We start from the raw sequence: 17,600 nt of genomic DNA on the forward strand, positions 1-17,600 counted from the left end.
ACAGCTGGAAGTCAACGACAAATTATTGATTTTTTTTCTTCATATTTCCTTATGAGTTCATAATGTATCTATTTAGGGAGATTACCGGTATTGGTTTTTCAATGGCACAGGGATCAACGGATTAATATCGCAGTTCCCACCCACTCATGATCTGCGGGTTTGCACTGCAAATGCACGCTATTAGATGATAGAGTTTATGAACGTTAGGATACTAGGTGGTAACTAGCCCCCCCAAGAACAATGTCTAATTGCTGATACAAAAAAGCAACATTCGCACATTGCATGTCACCATTAATATCCGCACTATGAGGAGATTTGATGTAAAGTTTCTCTTTTTAATGCACCTGCACATTAATTTTCTCTGATGTTCTTTTTCCGTACAACCCATTATGTACAATGACACTACATATTATTTGAATAATGCAAGATTTTAAATCCCAACAGTTTTTAAAATGACATTCAGTAGCAAAAGTATTAATTGGAATATAATATTGGAATTGAATATAACTAATAACATTGGAATATAACATTTAATAGCAATAACTCATAACTTAACCAATTAATTCAGTGTAACATTGATGTGGCAACTCTTATGCTCTGCTATTGCACAATTCTTATTTGTACATAGGTCACAAATAAAGCTATCCCCAGTAAAAGTGGAGCACAACTCATAAGCCCACCTGTGACTAAAAACAGGGGGAGAGATGCCAATTGAAATGCTCTCTCTTAAAAATGTAGCTAGCTATCAAGCTATATGAAACCAAATCGTATTTCGCACATGCGCCAAATACAACAGGTGTAGACCTTACTGTGCAATGCTTACTTAAAAGCCCTTAACTAACAATGCAGTTCAAGAAATAGTTAAGAAAATATTTACTAAATAAACTAAAGTAACAAATGTAAGAAAAAGTAACAATAAAATAACAATAACGAGGCTATATACATGCGGGTACCAGCACCGGGTCAATGTGCGGGTACCCGCACATGAATACAGGTTATTCAAGGTAATTTGTACATGTAGGCCCCAGTGATGTACTGGGCTGTATGCACTACCCTCTGTAGCGCCTAACGGTCGGATGCCGAGCAGTTGCTATACCAGGCGGGGATGCAACCGGTCAGGATGCTCTCGATGGTGCAGCTGTATAACGTTTTGAGGATATTGGGACACATGACAAATCTTATCAGCTCCCTGAGGGGGAAAAGGCCTTCTTCACGACTTTCTTGATGTGTTTGAACCATGATAGTTTGTTGGTGATGTTGACACCAAGGAACTTGAAACTCTCGACCCGCTCCACTACAGCCCCGTCGATGTGAATGGGTGCGTTTGGCCCTCCTATTCCTGTAGTCCACGATAATCTCCGTTCTCTTGCTCACGTTGAGAGAGAGTTTGTTGTCCTTGCACCACACTGCCAGGTCCCTGACCACCTCCCTATAGGCTGTCTCATCGTTAACAGTGATCAGGCCGACCACCATTGTGTCGTCAGCAAACTTAACGATGGTATTGGAGTCGTGCTTGGCCACGCAGTCGTGGGTGAATGGGGAGTACGGGGGGGGGGGGGGGCGGGACGGGACTAAGCACACACCCCTGAGCGGCCCCCGTGTTGAGGATCAGAGTGGCAGATGTGTTGTTGCCTACCCTTACCACCTGGGGGCGGCCCATCAGGAAGTCCAGGATCCAGTTGCAGAGGGAGGTGTTTAATCCCAGGGTCTTTAGCTTAGTGATGAGCTTTGTGGGCACTATGGTGTTGAACGCTGAGCTGTAGTCAATGAACATCATTCTCACATAGGTGTTCCTTTTGTCCAGGTGGGAAAGGGCAGTGTATAGTGCGATTGAGACTGCGTCATCTGTGGATCTGTTAGGGCGGTGTGCAAATTGGAGTGGGTCAAGGGTTTCCAGGAATGGTGTTGATATGAGCCATGACCAGCCTTTCAAAGCACTTCATGACTACCGACGTGAGAATGATGTTCACTGACTACAACTCAGCGTTAAACACCATAGTGCCCTCAAAGCTCATCACTAAGCTAAGGACCCTGGGACTAAACACCTCCCTCTGCAACTGGATCCTGGACTTCCTGACAAGCTGCCCCCAGGTGGTAAGGGTAGGTAACAACACATCTGCCACGTTGTTCCTCAACACAGGGGATCCTCAGGGGTGCGTGCTCAGTCCACTCCTATAATCCCTGTTCACTCATGACTGCACGGCCAGGCACGACTCCAACACCATCATTAAGTTCTCACAACAGTGGTAGGCCTGATCACTGACAACGATGAGACAGCCTATAGGGAGGTCAGAGACCTTACCGTGTGGTGAAAGGACAACAACCTCTCCCTCAACGTAATCAAGACAAAAGGAGATGATTGTGGACTACAGGAAAAGGAAGACAGAGCATGCCCCCATTCTCATCGACGGGGCTGTAGTGGAGCAGGTTGAGAGCTTCAAGTTCCTTGGCGTCCACATCACCAACAAACTAACATGGTCCAAGCACACCAAGACAGTCATGAAGAGGGGACGACAAAACCTATTCCCCCTCAGGAGACTGAAAAGATTTGGCATGGGTCCTCAGATCCTCAAAATGTTTTACAGCTGCACCATTGAGAGCATCCTGACGGGTTGCGTCACTGCCTGGTATGGCAACTGCTCGCCCTCCGACCGCATGGCACTACAGAGGGTATCATGCCATCCAGGACCTATATACCAGGCAGTGTCAGACCAAGGCCCTAAAACTTGTCAAAGACTCCAGCCACCCTAGTCAAACTGTTTTCTCTGCAACCGCACGACAAGCGGTACCGGAGCGCCAGTTCTTGGTCCAAGAAGCTTCTTAACAGCTTCTACCCCCAAGCCATAAGACTCCTGAACAGCAAATCAAATGGCTACCCAGACTATTTGCATTGTCCCCACCCCCCTTCTACCCCCCTTCTACGCTGCTGCTACTCTCTGTTATTATCTATGCATAGTCACTTTAAAAACTCTACCTACATGTACATATTACCTCAATACCGGTGCCCCCGCACACTGACTCTGCACCGGTACCCCCTGTATATAGCCCCACTATTGTTATTTACTGCTGCTCTTTAATTATTTGTTACTTTGTTATTTTTTTAGGTATTTTTCTTAAAACTGCATTGTTGGTTAAGGGCTTGTCAGTAAGCATCTCACTAAGGTCTACACCTGTTGTATTCGGCACATGTGACAAATAACATTTGATTTGATTTAGAGACGGGTTACCCACTTGCCGATGAATTCTCACAAGGCACCCCGATCGCCGTCCCCTTTTCCTCACGCAAATGATTTGGGCCTGGTCTCGGAGAAACAGTATATCCTTTGTGTCGGACTCATTAAAGAAAAAAATCGTTGTCCAGTTCGAGGTGAGTAATCGCTGCTCTGATATCCAGAAGCTCTTTTCGATCATAATAGACAGTAGCAGCAACATATACAAAATAAGTGACAAACAACGCAAAATTGGTAGTAAGGTTGCTCGCTAGCACTCCTAGCAGCTAATGCTAACTAACTAGCTGGCTAGCATTTACTGATAGTAAAGTTGCTAGTTAGCAAGTTAGTATAAACTAGCGCTAACTGTTCTAGTCATTGTCTAAATGACAGGTAGAAACCCATCCATAATCATAAACGGGTAACTAGCCCCCAGGGGTCAGTTACCCACACTCATCCAACATATTACTACTTTACAAAAAAATGATTTGCATTTTTCTCTCTAAACAAGTGGATTATTTATCTTAAGCCGTTCCTATTTGTATATTTCAAAAATTATAGTTCTAACTTCATTAGAATATATCTACAACTTTTTCAAAATTAAAAAATAATAAACTTACCCCAAAATCGTTTAGTTGAAATATCTCCCAAAGTTGTGATGACACAGAGGGAATCACAGAGGGACTTGCCTAGTTAAATATAGGTTAAATAAAATAAATAAAAACAATGTGTTGAGCAAGAGGTGGTAGCCAGGAAAAGTGTTGGGGAAATAATTTGATGACATCTTGTGGTCTTAATGTGAATTACAGGGGGTGGGGGAAGTTACCCCCAGGGGGCAAGATACCACCCACTACCCTATTTTTAATAGGTTAGAACACTGATGACAATTTATTTGGAGACCATTACAGCATATAAAAAAACAACATAATAATAAATAAATAAACAGAATCACCACGACAATAAAGCAAATCTAGCGAGCAAAACTTTTGAAGAAGTGTAATGACATCGTGTGGCCATATTGCATAATTACAGTCTCAAACGGGGCAGGCCCTCGAGAGCTTTCAAGTCCCAGAAAAAGCTGAGATAAATAACAAATTGATAATAACAGCAGGAGCTTTAAAATATCAACCACACATTTGAGTCAAGGGAACACACCCACATTTGAATCAAGGCCAAGGGAAAGACGCAGTGTTTATAAATCTATCAATGATGGGTATGGGACCTGGGTATGATGGGATACAATGACGGGTATGGGACCTGGGTATGATGGGATACAATGACGGGTATGGGACCTGGGTATGATGGGATACAATGACGGGTATGGGACCTGGGTATGATGGGATACAATGACGGGTATGGGACCTGGGTATGATGGGATACAATGACGGGTATGGGACCTGGGTATGATGGGATACACTGACGGGTATGGGACCTGGGTATGATGGGATACACATCACTAGAAAGAAGCGGGAGTTTGAGTTTCACTTTCCAAGCGTAGATCACATTCCCTTTCCATTCTGAGGCGACTGTTGAGGGGCTTCCACTAGATAGCACAGCCACAAAGTATACATCTGGCTATAAGTCTGTAGTTTGGTTATATCGTAAAAATTCCTGAAAACTAAAATAACATTTTTGGTCATAATTTAAGGTTAGGCATACGTTTAGCAGTGGGATTAAGGTTAGGTTTAAAATCACATTTGATTCAGAAGATACATTTTAGAAGTAGGCGGGGTGGTAACTAGTGAAGACCCTGTTGAGGGTTGAGAGGGAGGTGACAGCTAGAGAGGACAAAGTCAAACAACACAGAATCAATAGGCTCATCAGTAGTCTGCTCACTTCACTACAAGCCTGCTGCAGACATAAACAAGGTAAGACATTCAGGGTACCGGTATTATAGTTTCTATATAGTTTATATGTCTTTATATATTTGTTTAAATTGTAGCAACCCTCTAGGACTAGGACTATCATGCAGGGCCTCATGGGTAAAGGAGTTGCACCTAGTTCAGCTCTGATAGGCCACTAGGTTTGGGGGTTGAGGGGGTTGGAGAAATGGGAGATAAGAGGACGTAACTCAACCGCATACCCATAGTACACTATCGCAGAAATCTCTCATCGAGTTGGTTTCTTTCCACCATTGGTGGCCAAACCTAAAGGTTCTGATGAGCAGCTGATTGTTAGAGAAGGGTTGGAGTAAAAACCTGCACACCCTGTAAATCTAAAGGAGTGTTTGCCAAAGTTTTATGACTTAGACATAAATATGCCTGGTTAGTTCAACCGTTTCAGCTTACACTTCACTTTTGACCCTGGAAAGAGGAATCCTTATCTGCTCAACCTAATCAGAGACCTAATGAACAGCAGGAGCTTTAAAAGTGCAGCAGCGTGAGGCCGTAGCGAGGGAAGGGTCAACCAAACTCTACGTTGCCTTTGGTTGGCCCTTCCCTCGCTACGGCCTCACGCTGCTGCACTTGTTCGTTCACAATATCGCCTTCGACAACAATGGCAACATCAGTAGTCCCCCCCCCCTTCGAACCAAACAGGGGAGACTACAGCTTTCATCACTATTACAACTATGAACGTATGTTACCTTATCCAGGCGGGGATGAATACGACACACTGGGAAATCTCAACCACAGTGGCAACCACAACAACGCACTTCCTGCTTATGTCACTAAAAGCTGCTACAACTCCCTGGATTCTAGGGACAACAAGAGACCGAGTTGTACTCAAAGTCAGACAGGAAGGCTAAATGGGTTTCAGAGTGGACAAGCTCAACATAACACAGAACCATCCATACAGCCACCCACATGGAATTGCATACAACCCACGGAACACCTATGAGGTCACGCACAACCTCTTCAGAGAGATCCAAAGATTCCGGGAACTCCCTGGAATGACGCCAGGTGAAATCCGAAGGTGCTACAAGAGATGTGAGTCAGCCGGGGTGCCTCAGCAGGGATAACACTGCTGCTGATTTTTAAATTCGGTGGAGAGGATTTCATTTGTCTATACGGTGGACTGCAGGGTGCTGAGGTAATGAGCAACAACACTGTCAGGATGAAGCTGGAAATAAAGAGCACGCAGAGAGGGAGAGCCCAGATCAGATAGACGGACATCTCCAGAAGGCTCCTGGACCAGTGGTGCTTTATAAGAACAAAAGAGGCTGGACTACACCGTGGTCAGGGGCAGGGCCCCTGGAAGCTATGACACCTCAGTGCTCCTGAATCCCGGCCTGCAGGTTCTCCCATTTCCAGAGAGGAACTCTGGAGCTTTGTCAGAGTGACCATCGGGTTCTCAGTTACCTCCCTGACCAAGGCCCTTCTCCCCCGATTGCTCAGTTTGGCTGGGCGGCCAGCTCTAGGAAGAGTCTTGGTGGTTCCAAACTTCTTCAATTTAAGAATGATGGTGGCCAGTGTTCTAGGGGACTTTCAAGTCGGCAGACATTTTTTGGTACCCTTCCCTAGCTCTGTGCCGCGACACAATCCTGTCTCGGAGCTCTACGGACAATTCCTTCGACCTCATGGCTTGGTTTTTGCTCTGACATGCACTGTCAACTGTGTGCTTTCCAAATCATGTCCAATCAATTGAATTTACCACAGGTGGACTCCAATAAAGTTGTAGAAACATCTCAAGGATGATCAATGGAAACAGGATGCACCTGAGCTCAATTTCAAGTCTCATAGCAAAGGGTCTGAATACTTATGTATATAAGGTATTTCTGTTTTTTATTCATAATAAATTTACAAACATTCAGAAAAACCTGTTTTCGCTTTGTCATTATGGGGTATTGTGTGTAGATTGATGAAGGATAATTATTATATATATATTTTTTTAAATAAGGCTGCAATGTAACAAAACGTGGCAAAAGTAGAGGTCTGAATACTTTCCGAATGCATTGTAGGCCTGCTCACCTTCAGCTTATATTCAGTGACAGTCATTCTATTTGAAAGTTATTTTTCAGAAAGACAACAATGTCCATATTCTCTGCTAAGAGGGCAGATCCGTTAGCTGGAAGTGTTTCCCCTAGGATTTCTTCCAGTAGAGGGAGAGTAGGAGATTGGAGACCATAGATCTTATTTACAGCTACAAAAAGTGCAGTGTAGGTACTAGGTAGCTAGAACAAGGTCCTATTTTTTTAAATCAGGGCATAGAACAATGTCAGTGTAACCGTAGATACAAATGTAGTGACAGACAGAACAGAAAATGGAACTTGTATTGTGCATCAATAAAACGCATGACTATATACACCATATGCACATGAACACTGTGCTACACAACTATTTAGAAACAAAAACCACCTACGACAGAACAAAACCAATAAAACAGTAACAGAACAGAGAGGAGAGGAGTTGCACAAGAGAGAGAGAGAGAGAGAGAGAGAGAGAGAGAGAGGGGGGGGGGGGGGGGGGGCTCATATACAGAAAGTATCTTAGAATAGGAGTGCTGATCTAGGATCAGGTCCCCCCTGTCCATATAATCTTGTTCACTATGATCTAAAAGGCCAAGCTGATCTTAGATCAGCACTACCTACTATTCTGAGACGCTTTATGAATACAGGCTGATAAGATTATAGGAACAATACCTGGAATGCTGGCCAGGGCTATGTATACAGTCGTGAGAATCTTGTGGAGAAACCTTTATTTTTTCCCCCACTTTCCCCATCACAACACTGTCCATTCCATTAGTCCTGTTGTTGTAGTTGTGGGTGTTGGAAGTAGTCACAGAACAATTTTCTGACCTCCTCACCCTGGAGGTGGTCTGAAGTTCCAGGGGGAGAGGGGGTGCGGGCAGCAGTGTGACCAGGCTGGGGGTTCTCACCCTTGGTCACCTCGCCATGCCATTCCCCCCGGAACAAATCTCCATGGGCCTCACACACGTTATGCAGGATGCAGCAGGCCAGGATCATGGTGGGCACCACGTCCAGGCTGCAGTCGTTCCTCTTGCTCAGGCATTGCCAGCGCGCCCGCAGGCGAAGAAGCGCCACCGCCGCCCCACGCCACGCCCGCACAAATCGCTACAGCAGGAGACAAAGTAACCAGGTTAAATGTTGATAAACTATTTTTATTTTTTTATTGATTTACTGCAGCAAAACTCTGGGTCTACTACAGTCTAATGTGTAAATTTAGCTCACAACTGTGTAAAACGTCTGAAATGTTGACTGAAATTGGGATTTAAAAAAAAAGATGTTACTACTTTGAGTTTAATCCCTGAGTGATTCTGTTCGGTGTTGTTGAAAATAAAACCTGCCTGGTTGAAAGCCCTCCGGGGCTCCGCGAGCCCTTCTTCCTCCTCATCCTCCTCCTCCTCCTTCTTCTTGGAATAGGCCTTCATCAGCCAGGGCTGGAGGGGGTACCCTGGCTCCCCCAACAACACATATCTGGACAAGACAATGTGCTCTCAGTCAATTTAGCTGGTAGGACACAGGTCACCAGAGGGATAACAATAATAATTGTAGCACTGGACTACTATTGCTGCTCATACTTATACAAGTAATAATGATAGCACTATCTAAAAAGGGAAATAATAATAATAATAATAATATCAATGATACCTCAGGGGCTTTCCCATGAAGCTTGGGGGTGGGTCAGGTGACAGCCCGCCCTCAGAGGCCGACACCCAAAGTGCTGAGTTCTGCAAGATGGCTGTCGGCTCAGTGCTGCCAGGGAAACCAGCACAGACGTCCCAGAACTGACCCAGCCCATTCACAGCCACCTAACAGACAGACAGGAGTGTTACTACCTCACAAACAGACAGATGAATGTTACTATCTCACAGACAGAAAGGCAGTCAGACACAACCATATACTTTAAAACTTCAATTAAATGCCGAGTCTGAAATAGCCACCTGTCCCATTCAATAGCCGGCCATCAGCACACATTTCAGCAAATGTGTGTCTAAATGAATTGTTATCGGCACACGCTCTCCATGGTGCTGAACTGCAAAATCGGGGGTTTATGATAGGCAGCCTAGTTTTTGCAAGTCTGATCTGCGAAGGATGTTATTCTAATGTTTATATTGGGCATACTGGTCACAATAAACGGCGTGGTAGTCTTTTCAACATTTTATTGAGCAAAAATAGACACTTGGCTCAAATAGAAGCCTGTCTCTAATAAGAGCTGGCTGTGTTCAGCGATTGAAGCAAATAAACGCCCAGGCTATTAATTGCAAGAGGTCCTGTCCTACCTGGGAGACCACAGAGAGCCACCCGTCTGGATTGGCGTAGTTGGCCACGTTAGCGGACGGCGTGAGGATGGCAGTGTGGAGGGTTGCCACGGCGCCCACACAGTGAGGGAAGCCCCAGCGAGATAGGAAGTGACGTGCAGAGTCTTCCACTTCCTGTACGCTGGGCGAGCATAGGTAGACGGGCCGGAGTAGTGTGACGATGGCGTGACACACGTCCCTCACACACTTACACACCGTGGAGCTGCCCACGCCAAACAGCCCACTGATGGTGCGGTACTCAATGTTGGACGCCAGCCGCCACAGGGCAACCGCCACACGCTTCTCCAGCGGAAGCGCCCGGCGGAAGTGGGTGTCCTGGCGAGCCAGGCGGGGTTTCAGCTTGCCACAAAGGAAGAAGAAGGTCTCCCGGCTCATGCGGAACTTCTCCAGCCAATCAGAGGGCTGGAACTCAGTCATCACTACCCGCTCCCACCAATCAGTGCACTCCGTGCTGGTCCAGGGTCGGGTACGGATGTCACAGCTGCAGCGCACGTCTCGAGCTGTCAGCATCTGGAGAGAGAAAGAGGGAGAGACAGGGGGGGGGGGGGGGGCTTTGTTTTCACCAGTGATACAAATCAGTATTATAAACCGGGTGGTTTAAGCCCTGAATGCTTATTGGCCGAAAGCCGTGGGTATGACAAAATATTTATTTTTACTGCTCTAATTACGTTGGTAACCAGTTTATAGCAGCAATAAAGCACCTTGGTGGTTGGTGGTATATTGCCAATATACCACGGCTAAGGACGGTATCCAGGCACTCCGCGTTGAGTTGTGCTTAAGAACAGCCCTTAGCCGTGGCATATTGGCCACAGTGGTGACCTGTCATTCAGGGCAGGTGGGGCCCGTTTTGAGCCCACCTGTTTAGCAAAAAATTATACACACACACACACAAAAGTATGTGAAAAGTATTTGCACCCTTCCTGATTTCTTATATTTTTGCACGTCACACAAATGTTTCAGATCATCAAACAAATTGTAATATTACACCAAGATAACCCAAGTGAACACAAAATGCAGTTTTTAAGTGATAGCTTTTTTCCCTTAATAAATAAAAGTATCTGAACCTTCATGGCTCTATGTGACAAAGTAATTTCCCCTCCTTGTTAAATCATTAATTTACTGTGGTTAATCACATTTTTTTGGAAAGCTGAGTTCAATTTCACTAGCCACACCCAGGCCTGATTACTGCAAGACCTGTTGAATCAAGAAATCACTTAAATAGAACCTGTCTGACAAAGTGAAGTAGGCCAAAAGATCTGAAAAAGCAAGACATCATGCCACGATCCAATGAAATTCAGGAACAGATGAGAAACTAAGTAATTGACATCTCAGTCTGGAAAGGGTTACAAAGCCATTTCTAAAGCTTTGGGACTCCAGCGAACCACGGTGAGAGCCATTATCCACAAATGGAGAACATTTGGAACAGTGGTGAACCTTCTCAGGAGTGGCCGGCCTACCAAAATTACCCCAAGAGCGCAGCGACGACTCATCCAAGAGGTCACAAAAGAACCCACAACATAATCTAAAGACCCGCAGGCCTCACTTGCCTCAGTTAAGGTCAGTGTTCATGACTCAACCATAAGAAAGACACTGGGCAAAAAGTTGGCAGAGTTCAAAGGCGAAAACCACTGCTGACCAAAAATAACATAAAGGCTCGTCTCACATTTGGCAAAAAACATCTTGATGATCACCAAGACTTTTGGGGAAATATTCTGTGGACTGACGGGACAAAAGTTGAACTTTTTGGAAGGTGTGCGTCCCGTTACATCTGGCGTAAAAGTAACACAGCATTTCAGAAAAAGAACATCATACCAACAGTCAAATGTGGTGGTGGTAGCGTGATGGTCTGGGGGTGCTTTAGGACCTGGACGACTTGCTGTGATTGATGGAACCATGAATTCTGTTCTCTACCAAACAATCCTGAAGGAGAATGTCCGGCCATCAGTTCATGACCTCAAGCACACATGGTTTGTGCAGCAGGACAATGATCCAAAACACACCAGCAAGTCCACCTCTGATGGCTTAAATTTTTTTTTTTGGAGTGGCCTAGTCAAAGTCCGGACTTGAATCCGCTTGAGATGCTGTGGCGTGACCTTAAAAAGGCAGTTCATGCTCCAAATCCCTCCAATGTGGCTGAATTAAAACAATTCTGCAAAGAAGAGTGGGTCAAAATTGCTCCACAGTGATGTGAAAGACACATTGCCAGTTATCGCAAATGCTTGATTGCAGTTGTTGCTGCTGAGGGTGGCACAACCAGTTATTAGGTTTAGCTTCACGAGGTAGTCACCTGGAATGCATTTCAATTAACAGGTGTGCCTTGTTCAAAGTTAATTTGTGGAATTTCTTTCCTTCTTAATGAGTTTGAGCCAATCAGTTGTGTTGTGACAAGTTAGGGGTGGTATACAGAATATAGCCCTATTTGGTAAAAGACCAAGTCCATATTATGGCAAGAACAGCTTAAATAAGCAAAGAGAAATGTCAGTCCATCATTACTTTAAGACATCAAGGTCAGTCAATGCAGTCAACAACAAAAAAACCATCAAGCGCTATGATGAAACTGGCTCTCATGAGGACCGCCACAGGAAAGGAAGACCCAGAGTTACCTCTGCTGCAGAGGATAAGTTAATTAGAGTTAACTGCACCTCAGATTGCAGCCCAAATAAATGCTTCACAGAGTTCAAGTAACAGACATCTCAACATCAACTGTTCAGAGACTGCGTGAATTAGACCCTCAGGGTCAATTGCTGCAAAGAAACCACTACTAAAGGACACCAATAAGAAGAAGAGACTTTCTTGGGCCAAGAAACACGAGCAATGGACATTAGACCAGTGGAAATCTGTCCTTTGGTCTGATCAGTCCAAACGGGAGAGTTTTGGTTCCAACCGCCATGTCTTTGTGAGACGCAGAGTAGATGAACGGATGATCTCCGCATGTGTGGTTCCCACCGCTAAGCATGGAGGAGGAGGTGTGATGATGTGGGGGTGCTTTGCTGGTGACACTGTCAGTGATTTATTTAGAATTCAAAGCACACTTAACCAGCATGGCTACCACAGCATTCTGCAGCGATACACCATCCCATCTGGTTTGCGCTTAGTGGGACTATCATTTGTTTTTCAACAGGACAATGACCCAAAACACACCTCCAGGCTGTGAAAAGGCTATTTGACCAAGGAGAGTGATGGAGTGCTGCATCAGATGACCTGGCCTCCACAATCACCCAACCTCAACCCAATTGAGATGGTTTGGGATGAGTTGGACCGCAGAGTGAAGGAAAAGCAGCCAACAATTGATCAGGATATGTGGGAACTCCTTCAAGACTGTTGGAAAAGCATTCCTTTGAATAATCTCTAATATATAATATTTGTTTAAAACTGTTTTGGTTACTACATGATTCCATATGTGTTATTTCATAGTTTTGATGTCTTCACTATTATTCTACAATGTAGAAAATAGTAAAAAATAAAGAAAAACCCTTTAATGAGTAGGTGTGTCCAAACTTTTGACTGGTACTGTATATGTATATATATTTTTGTTGTTGCCTGTTTTGCATGTTATTTCGGTATTAATACATGTCACATATCAGTTTGCAAACAATGTATATAAAAAAATGCTTATTGAGTTAATAAAGCCGCATACAAACATGGTTTTTGCTTTCTTGTGTAAGGCAGCTCCAAAATGCAGGTGTTTCAGTCTAGCTCAGTGCTTTCTGTGGTGGTGGGGAAGCCAGCGGAAAATACGGAGCATAGGGGTTGGTAATGTTCTCTAGTTGCGCCGTGATTGGCTCATTGTTCTGTCACTCATGGGGACACTACGTCGCAGCAAAATCTACAGGGAAAACTCAAATTCAAGCCCGTTGGGTGCTGCCATAGATTTACATTAGAAGTTCCCAGCCAATGAGGATCAAGGTCATTGGCCACAGATAAAATCGTGTCAAATCACATTATACCTACCATAGCTTTGATTGGACTGATCATGTCAACATCATACTTTAAAAATCTTAGCTAGCAAGCTAGACAAGTAGTCATCATCATGAATCAAGTCGACAATCTTCAAACCTTGCCGTATGAATAGAAATTATATATAAAACGTATCGGTGCTCATCGGCCATTGGACATAAACATTACACAACAAGTTGGAAATCGCAAATTCAACAATGAGTGGTTTGGAAGGAATCAGTGGCTAACTGCAAGCTTTTCAAAGCAATCACAAGCCTGCTATTCAGTGGAGAGGATGTGTGGTTCAAGTCTGGGTTTAAGGGTCTCTTTTCCAAGCTTAAAAGGATAAACATTCACTCGCAACACACCATGGGCCAGAAAAGGTTGAATATATTGGCCATGCTGTCATTCCAGCATGACTTCTGCTACGTTCAAAACAACTAGAAACTCAGAACTGGGAAATCTCAGACTTCAGTGAGTTCAAGACAACTGGGAACTCTGGAATAAAAACGAGCTCTGACTGGGTAAACCAGGTTTTGAACGGTCATCCAACTCGGAATTCCAAGTAGGGAGCTCTAGAAAGAGGCACGAGTTCCCACCTGAAGATCACTGATGTCATGATTCAACCTTGTTTTTATCCAAGTTCACAGTTGTCTTGAAAGAACCATAATTCCAGAGAATGGCAGACTTCGATGACAAAAATGTGCCCAAGAAGGACTGCCGCGCCACCTTCCTGTTCAAGTGAGCACAGCACAACAGGTTGAGTCCAAAAATGTCTTGTATGCTGGTGCATAAATGATGTAATATGCCAGCTTACTGTCTTACTGTAGCTAAGAAAGTAATACTAAGTGCATGTTGTGCAGTAAGCTGTTAGTAGCCCATGTGCCTCACCCTAATAATTTGGTCCCTTTCCCCCTCATAACTTAGCCTACTTTTCTGACTTGGTGGTGCACATGTAGCCTATAGCCTGCTTAAGATAAATGTAATCATTGAATAATGTAAGAGTTTTCATTGTCTGCTTATATGCCCCCTTTATTTATCCTACAGTTCTGACGGTGTACAGGGAGAATACTGTAAGAACGGCCCATGTCCTGAATTCTGTCGCTGTACATTTCAAAAGTGCTGAAGAAATATTGACTACGTCCGTCCTAGCTCGCTCATTAATGTCTTAATCGAAAATACAGACCTCTTAACCGCTTGTCGTCCCCTTATATCATAGTTTATACATCTCAAATGTCAGTAGAAAACACATTTTGTTTAAGCAAGTCAGCCATATCAGCTATGTTTCTTTTTTTGAAGGCAGTAAATGAGGCTAAATTAACCGTTTCACTGCCAGACAAGGCTCTGCCGATAGCCAGTTGTAGCGGTGGTAAGGATTCACTCCATGGTGCTGAAAAGACAGCTCTGCTGTTGAGACATCTTTATGAACAGTGCCTTTGGAAAGTATTCAGACCCATTTACTTTTTCCACATTTTGTTATGTTACAGCCTTATTCTAAAATGTATTAAATACATTTTAAAAATCCTCATCAATCTACACACAAAACCCCATAATGACAAAGCCAAAAGAGGTTTTTAGAAATGTTTGCAAAGTTAAAAATAAAAAACTGAAATAGCGTTTTTATACAAGTATTCAGAACCTTTGCTATGAGACAAAAAATTGAGCTCTGTTCCCATTGATCATCCTTGAGATGTTTCTACAACTTGATTGGAGTCGACCTGTGGTAAATTCAATTGATTGGACATGATTTGGAAAGGCACACACCTGTCTATATAAGGTCCCACATTGCATGTCAGAGCAAAAACCAAGCCATGAGGAATTGTCCGTAGAGCTCCGAGACAGGATTGTGTCGAGGCACAGATCTGGGGAAGGGTACCAAAACATTTCTGCAGCATTGAAGGTCCCCAAGAACACAGTGGCCTTCATCATTCTTAAATGGAAGAAGTTTGGAACCACCAAGTCTCTTCCTAGAGCTGGCCGCCCTGACAAACTGAGCAATCAGCGGAGAAAAGGTCTTGGTCAGGGAGGTGACCAAGAACCCGATGGTCACTCTGACAGAACTCCAGAGTTCCTCTGTAGAGATGGGAGAACCTTCCAGAAGACCAACCATCTCTACAGCACTCCACCAATCAAGCCTTTATGGTAGAGTAGCCAGACGGAAGCCACTCCCCAGTGTAAGGTACAACATCCCGCTTGGAGTTTGCCGTAAGGCACCTAAAGACTCTCAGACCATGAGAAAGAAGATTCTCTGGTCTGATGAAACCAAGACTGAACTCTTTGGCCTGAATGCCAATCGTCATGTCTGGAGGAAACCTGGCCCCATCCCTAAGGTGAAGCATGGTGGTGGCAGCCTCATGCTGTGGGGATGTTTTTCAGGGGCAGGGACTGGGAGACTAGTCAGGGTTGAGGCAAAGATGAACGGAGCAAAGTACAGAGAGTTCCTTGATGAAAACCTGATCCAGAGAGCTCAGGACCTCAGACTGGGGAGAAGGTTCATCTTCCAACAGGACAATGACCCTAAGCACACAGCCAAGACAACGAAGGAGTGGCTTCGGGACAAGTCTCTGAATGTCCTTGAGTGGCCCAGCCAGAGCCCGGACTTGAACCCGATCAAAAATCTCTGGAGAGACCTGAAAATAGCTGTGCAGCAACACTCCCCATCCAACCTGACAGAGCTTGAGGATCTGCAGAGAAGAATGGGAAAAACTATCCAAATACAGGTGTGCCAAGCTTGTAGCGTCATACCCAAGAAGACTTGAGGCTGTAATCACTGCGTCAACAAAGTATTGAGTAAAGGGTATTAATACTTATGTAAATGTAATAGTTTTATATTTTTTTATAAATTAGCAAAAAAATTCTAAACTTGGTTTTGCTTTGTCATTTTCGGTAATTGTGTGTAGATTGATGAGCATTTAAAAAAAATCAATTTTATAATACGGCTGGAACCTAAGAAAATGTGAAAAAAGTCAAGGGCTCTGAATACTTTCCAAAGGCACCGTAGGCCCTAACATTTTGTGGGTACCGTTTGTCACCGTTATAGTGCAATTAATGTATTGTTTACTGTTGTGCCATGCATCAAAAAAAAAAAGGGGGGTTTTCCCCTCCAAGATTTACATGCTAAAATTGCCACTAATTGGCCATATACCACATGCCCTCGTGATTTATTGCTTATGGGCGCTGTTAAAGTAAGTTTTGCTCGGTCATTGTGGACTGGTAAGTATCTGCATCTGGTGCATGTCTGAATCCAGCAATATAAAGTTGCTTTTGAGACTTTCGTTTTAAGCCTATCCAAAACCTTCACCATTCGGAGTTAATGCCTAAACGTAACCTTAAACACTTCTTAATTTGACGTTTACAACCACTTCGAAATTAGAAGTTTGAGAAACATGGTTGAACGTCTAATGTGACACAGAGTTTATTGCTTTGTCTATGCGTGTGCGTTTAACTACTCGTGTATGGAACGCAGTCCAATGCACTTTAATATAAATTGCTTGGTTTAGCTTTATCAGATTACAGTACCATGAGCATTCGCCTCTGCCTTTGGAAGAAGTACTGTCTGTGGCGGATACGTCTCTTCACCTCATTGAGTCTCTGTGTATCCGCGTTGTTTAAGTCTCTTCGGCGCTTCATCAGCATATAGGTCATGAGAAACATAAACGGCTGAAGCTTGTCTTCATCAGCCATTTTAATATCTTTCAACAGTTGAAGAGCTTCTCACAAATGGACAAAAGCAAACATGAATTCTAACCATTGAGGTATATAAGGTTCTAACGTGCAATGGGCGGTTCGGTCGTGAACTCGGTTGCAGGAAGATTAGAACAACACCAGGTTGAACTTCCGGTAGAATTTTCCCATGAATTTCAAAATAAAAGTTTTACTGCTAATGCAAAATATTATAGCGAACAGATTAGGCTATATTTTGTCCACAAAAAAAGTACTTGAATAAATCTGATTTACTTTTACTTAACAAGACGAACAGTTTAGGAATAGGATGTTGATCTCAGTATTTTAACCAACCAACCACCAAAGAATAAAGATATGATCAAACATGTCCAATGTTATCCATCATAGTAATCATGTACAATAACGGAAACGGAGGCATTCAAATGACATCCATTAAAAAAACAACTTTAATAAAACAAGATATGTACTTTGATGAATTCAGTCAAAAACAGATGTGATATATTTAAATACTGTATTTTAAACAAATAGCAGTTTTGGTGGGCTTTCTGTACA

At 43.8% G+C, this 17,600-nt stretch overlaps 1 protein-coding gene across 2 annotated transcripts; it reads right to left on the reverse strand.

The window, feature by feature from the left end:
* Positions 1–7,401: 7,401 nt before the first annotated feature.
* Positions 7,402–17,189, reverse strand: LOC106574494 (uncharacterized). Of its 2 annotated transcripts, none has more exons than XM_014150403.3 (5): positions 16,944–17,189; positions 9,390–9,938; positions 8,758–8,918; positions 8,454–8,583; positions 7,402–8,220 (listed from the first exon to the last, which is right to left on the reverse strand). In XM_014150403.3, exons 1-5 carry the CDS (start codon positions 17,046–17,048, stop codon positions 7,888–7,890), a joined length of 1,278 nt encoding a protein of 425 aa, XP_014005878.2. In that variant the 5' UTR covers positions 17,049–17,189; the 3' UTR covers positions 7,402–7,887. The 2 variants fall into 2 exon arrangements, with proteins under 2 accessions (XP_014005878.2, XP_014005877.2); XM_014150402.3 differs by having other exon boundaries at positions 16,884–17,187.
* Between the last annotated feature and the right edge of the window lie 411 nt (positions 17,190–17,600).

This window comes from Salmo salar, chromosome 16, assembly GCF_965601325.2.
Source record: "Salmo salar chromosome 16, fSalSal1, whole genome shotgun sequence".
NCBI classification, from domain to species: domain Eukaryota; kingdom Metazoa; phylum Chordata; class Actinopteri; order Salmoniformes; family Salmonidae; genus Salmo; species Salmo salar.

What these genes read in the sequence shown, in the direction of transcription:
- LOC106574494 (XM_014150402.3), bottom strand. Translation starts at nt 17,048, where the DNA reads ATGGCTGATGAAGACAAGCTTCAGCCGTTTATGTTTCTCATGACCTAT. An exon ending in GGCAGAGGCGAATGCTCATG is followed by an intron (nt 9,939 to 16,883) that starts GTACTGTAATCT and finishes TTCTCTCTCCAG; the next exon opens with ATGCTGACAGCTCGAGACGT. An exon ending in CCCGGAGGGCTTTCAACCAG is followed by an intron (nt 8,221 to 8,453) that starts GCAGGTTTTATT and finishes CTCCTGCTGTAG; the next exon opens with CGATTTGTGCGGGCGTGGCG.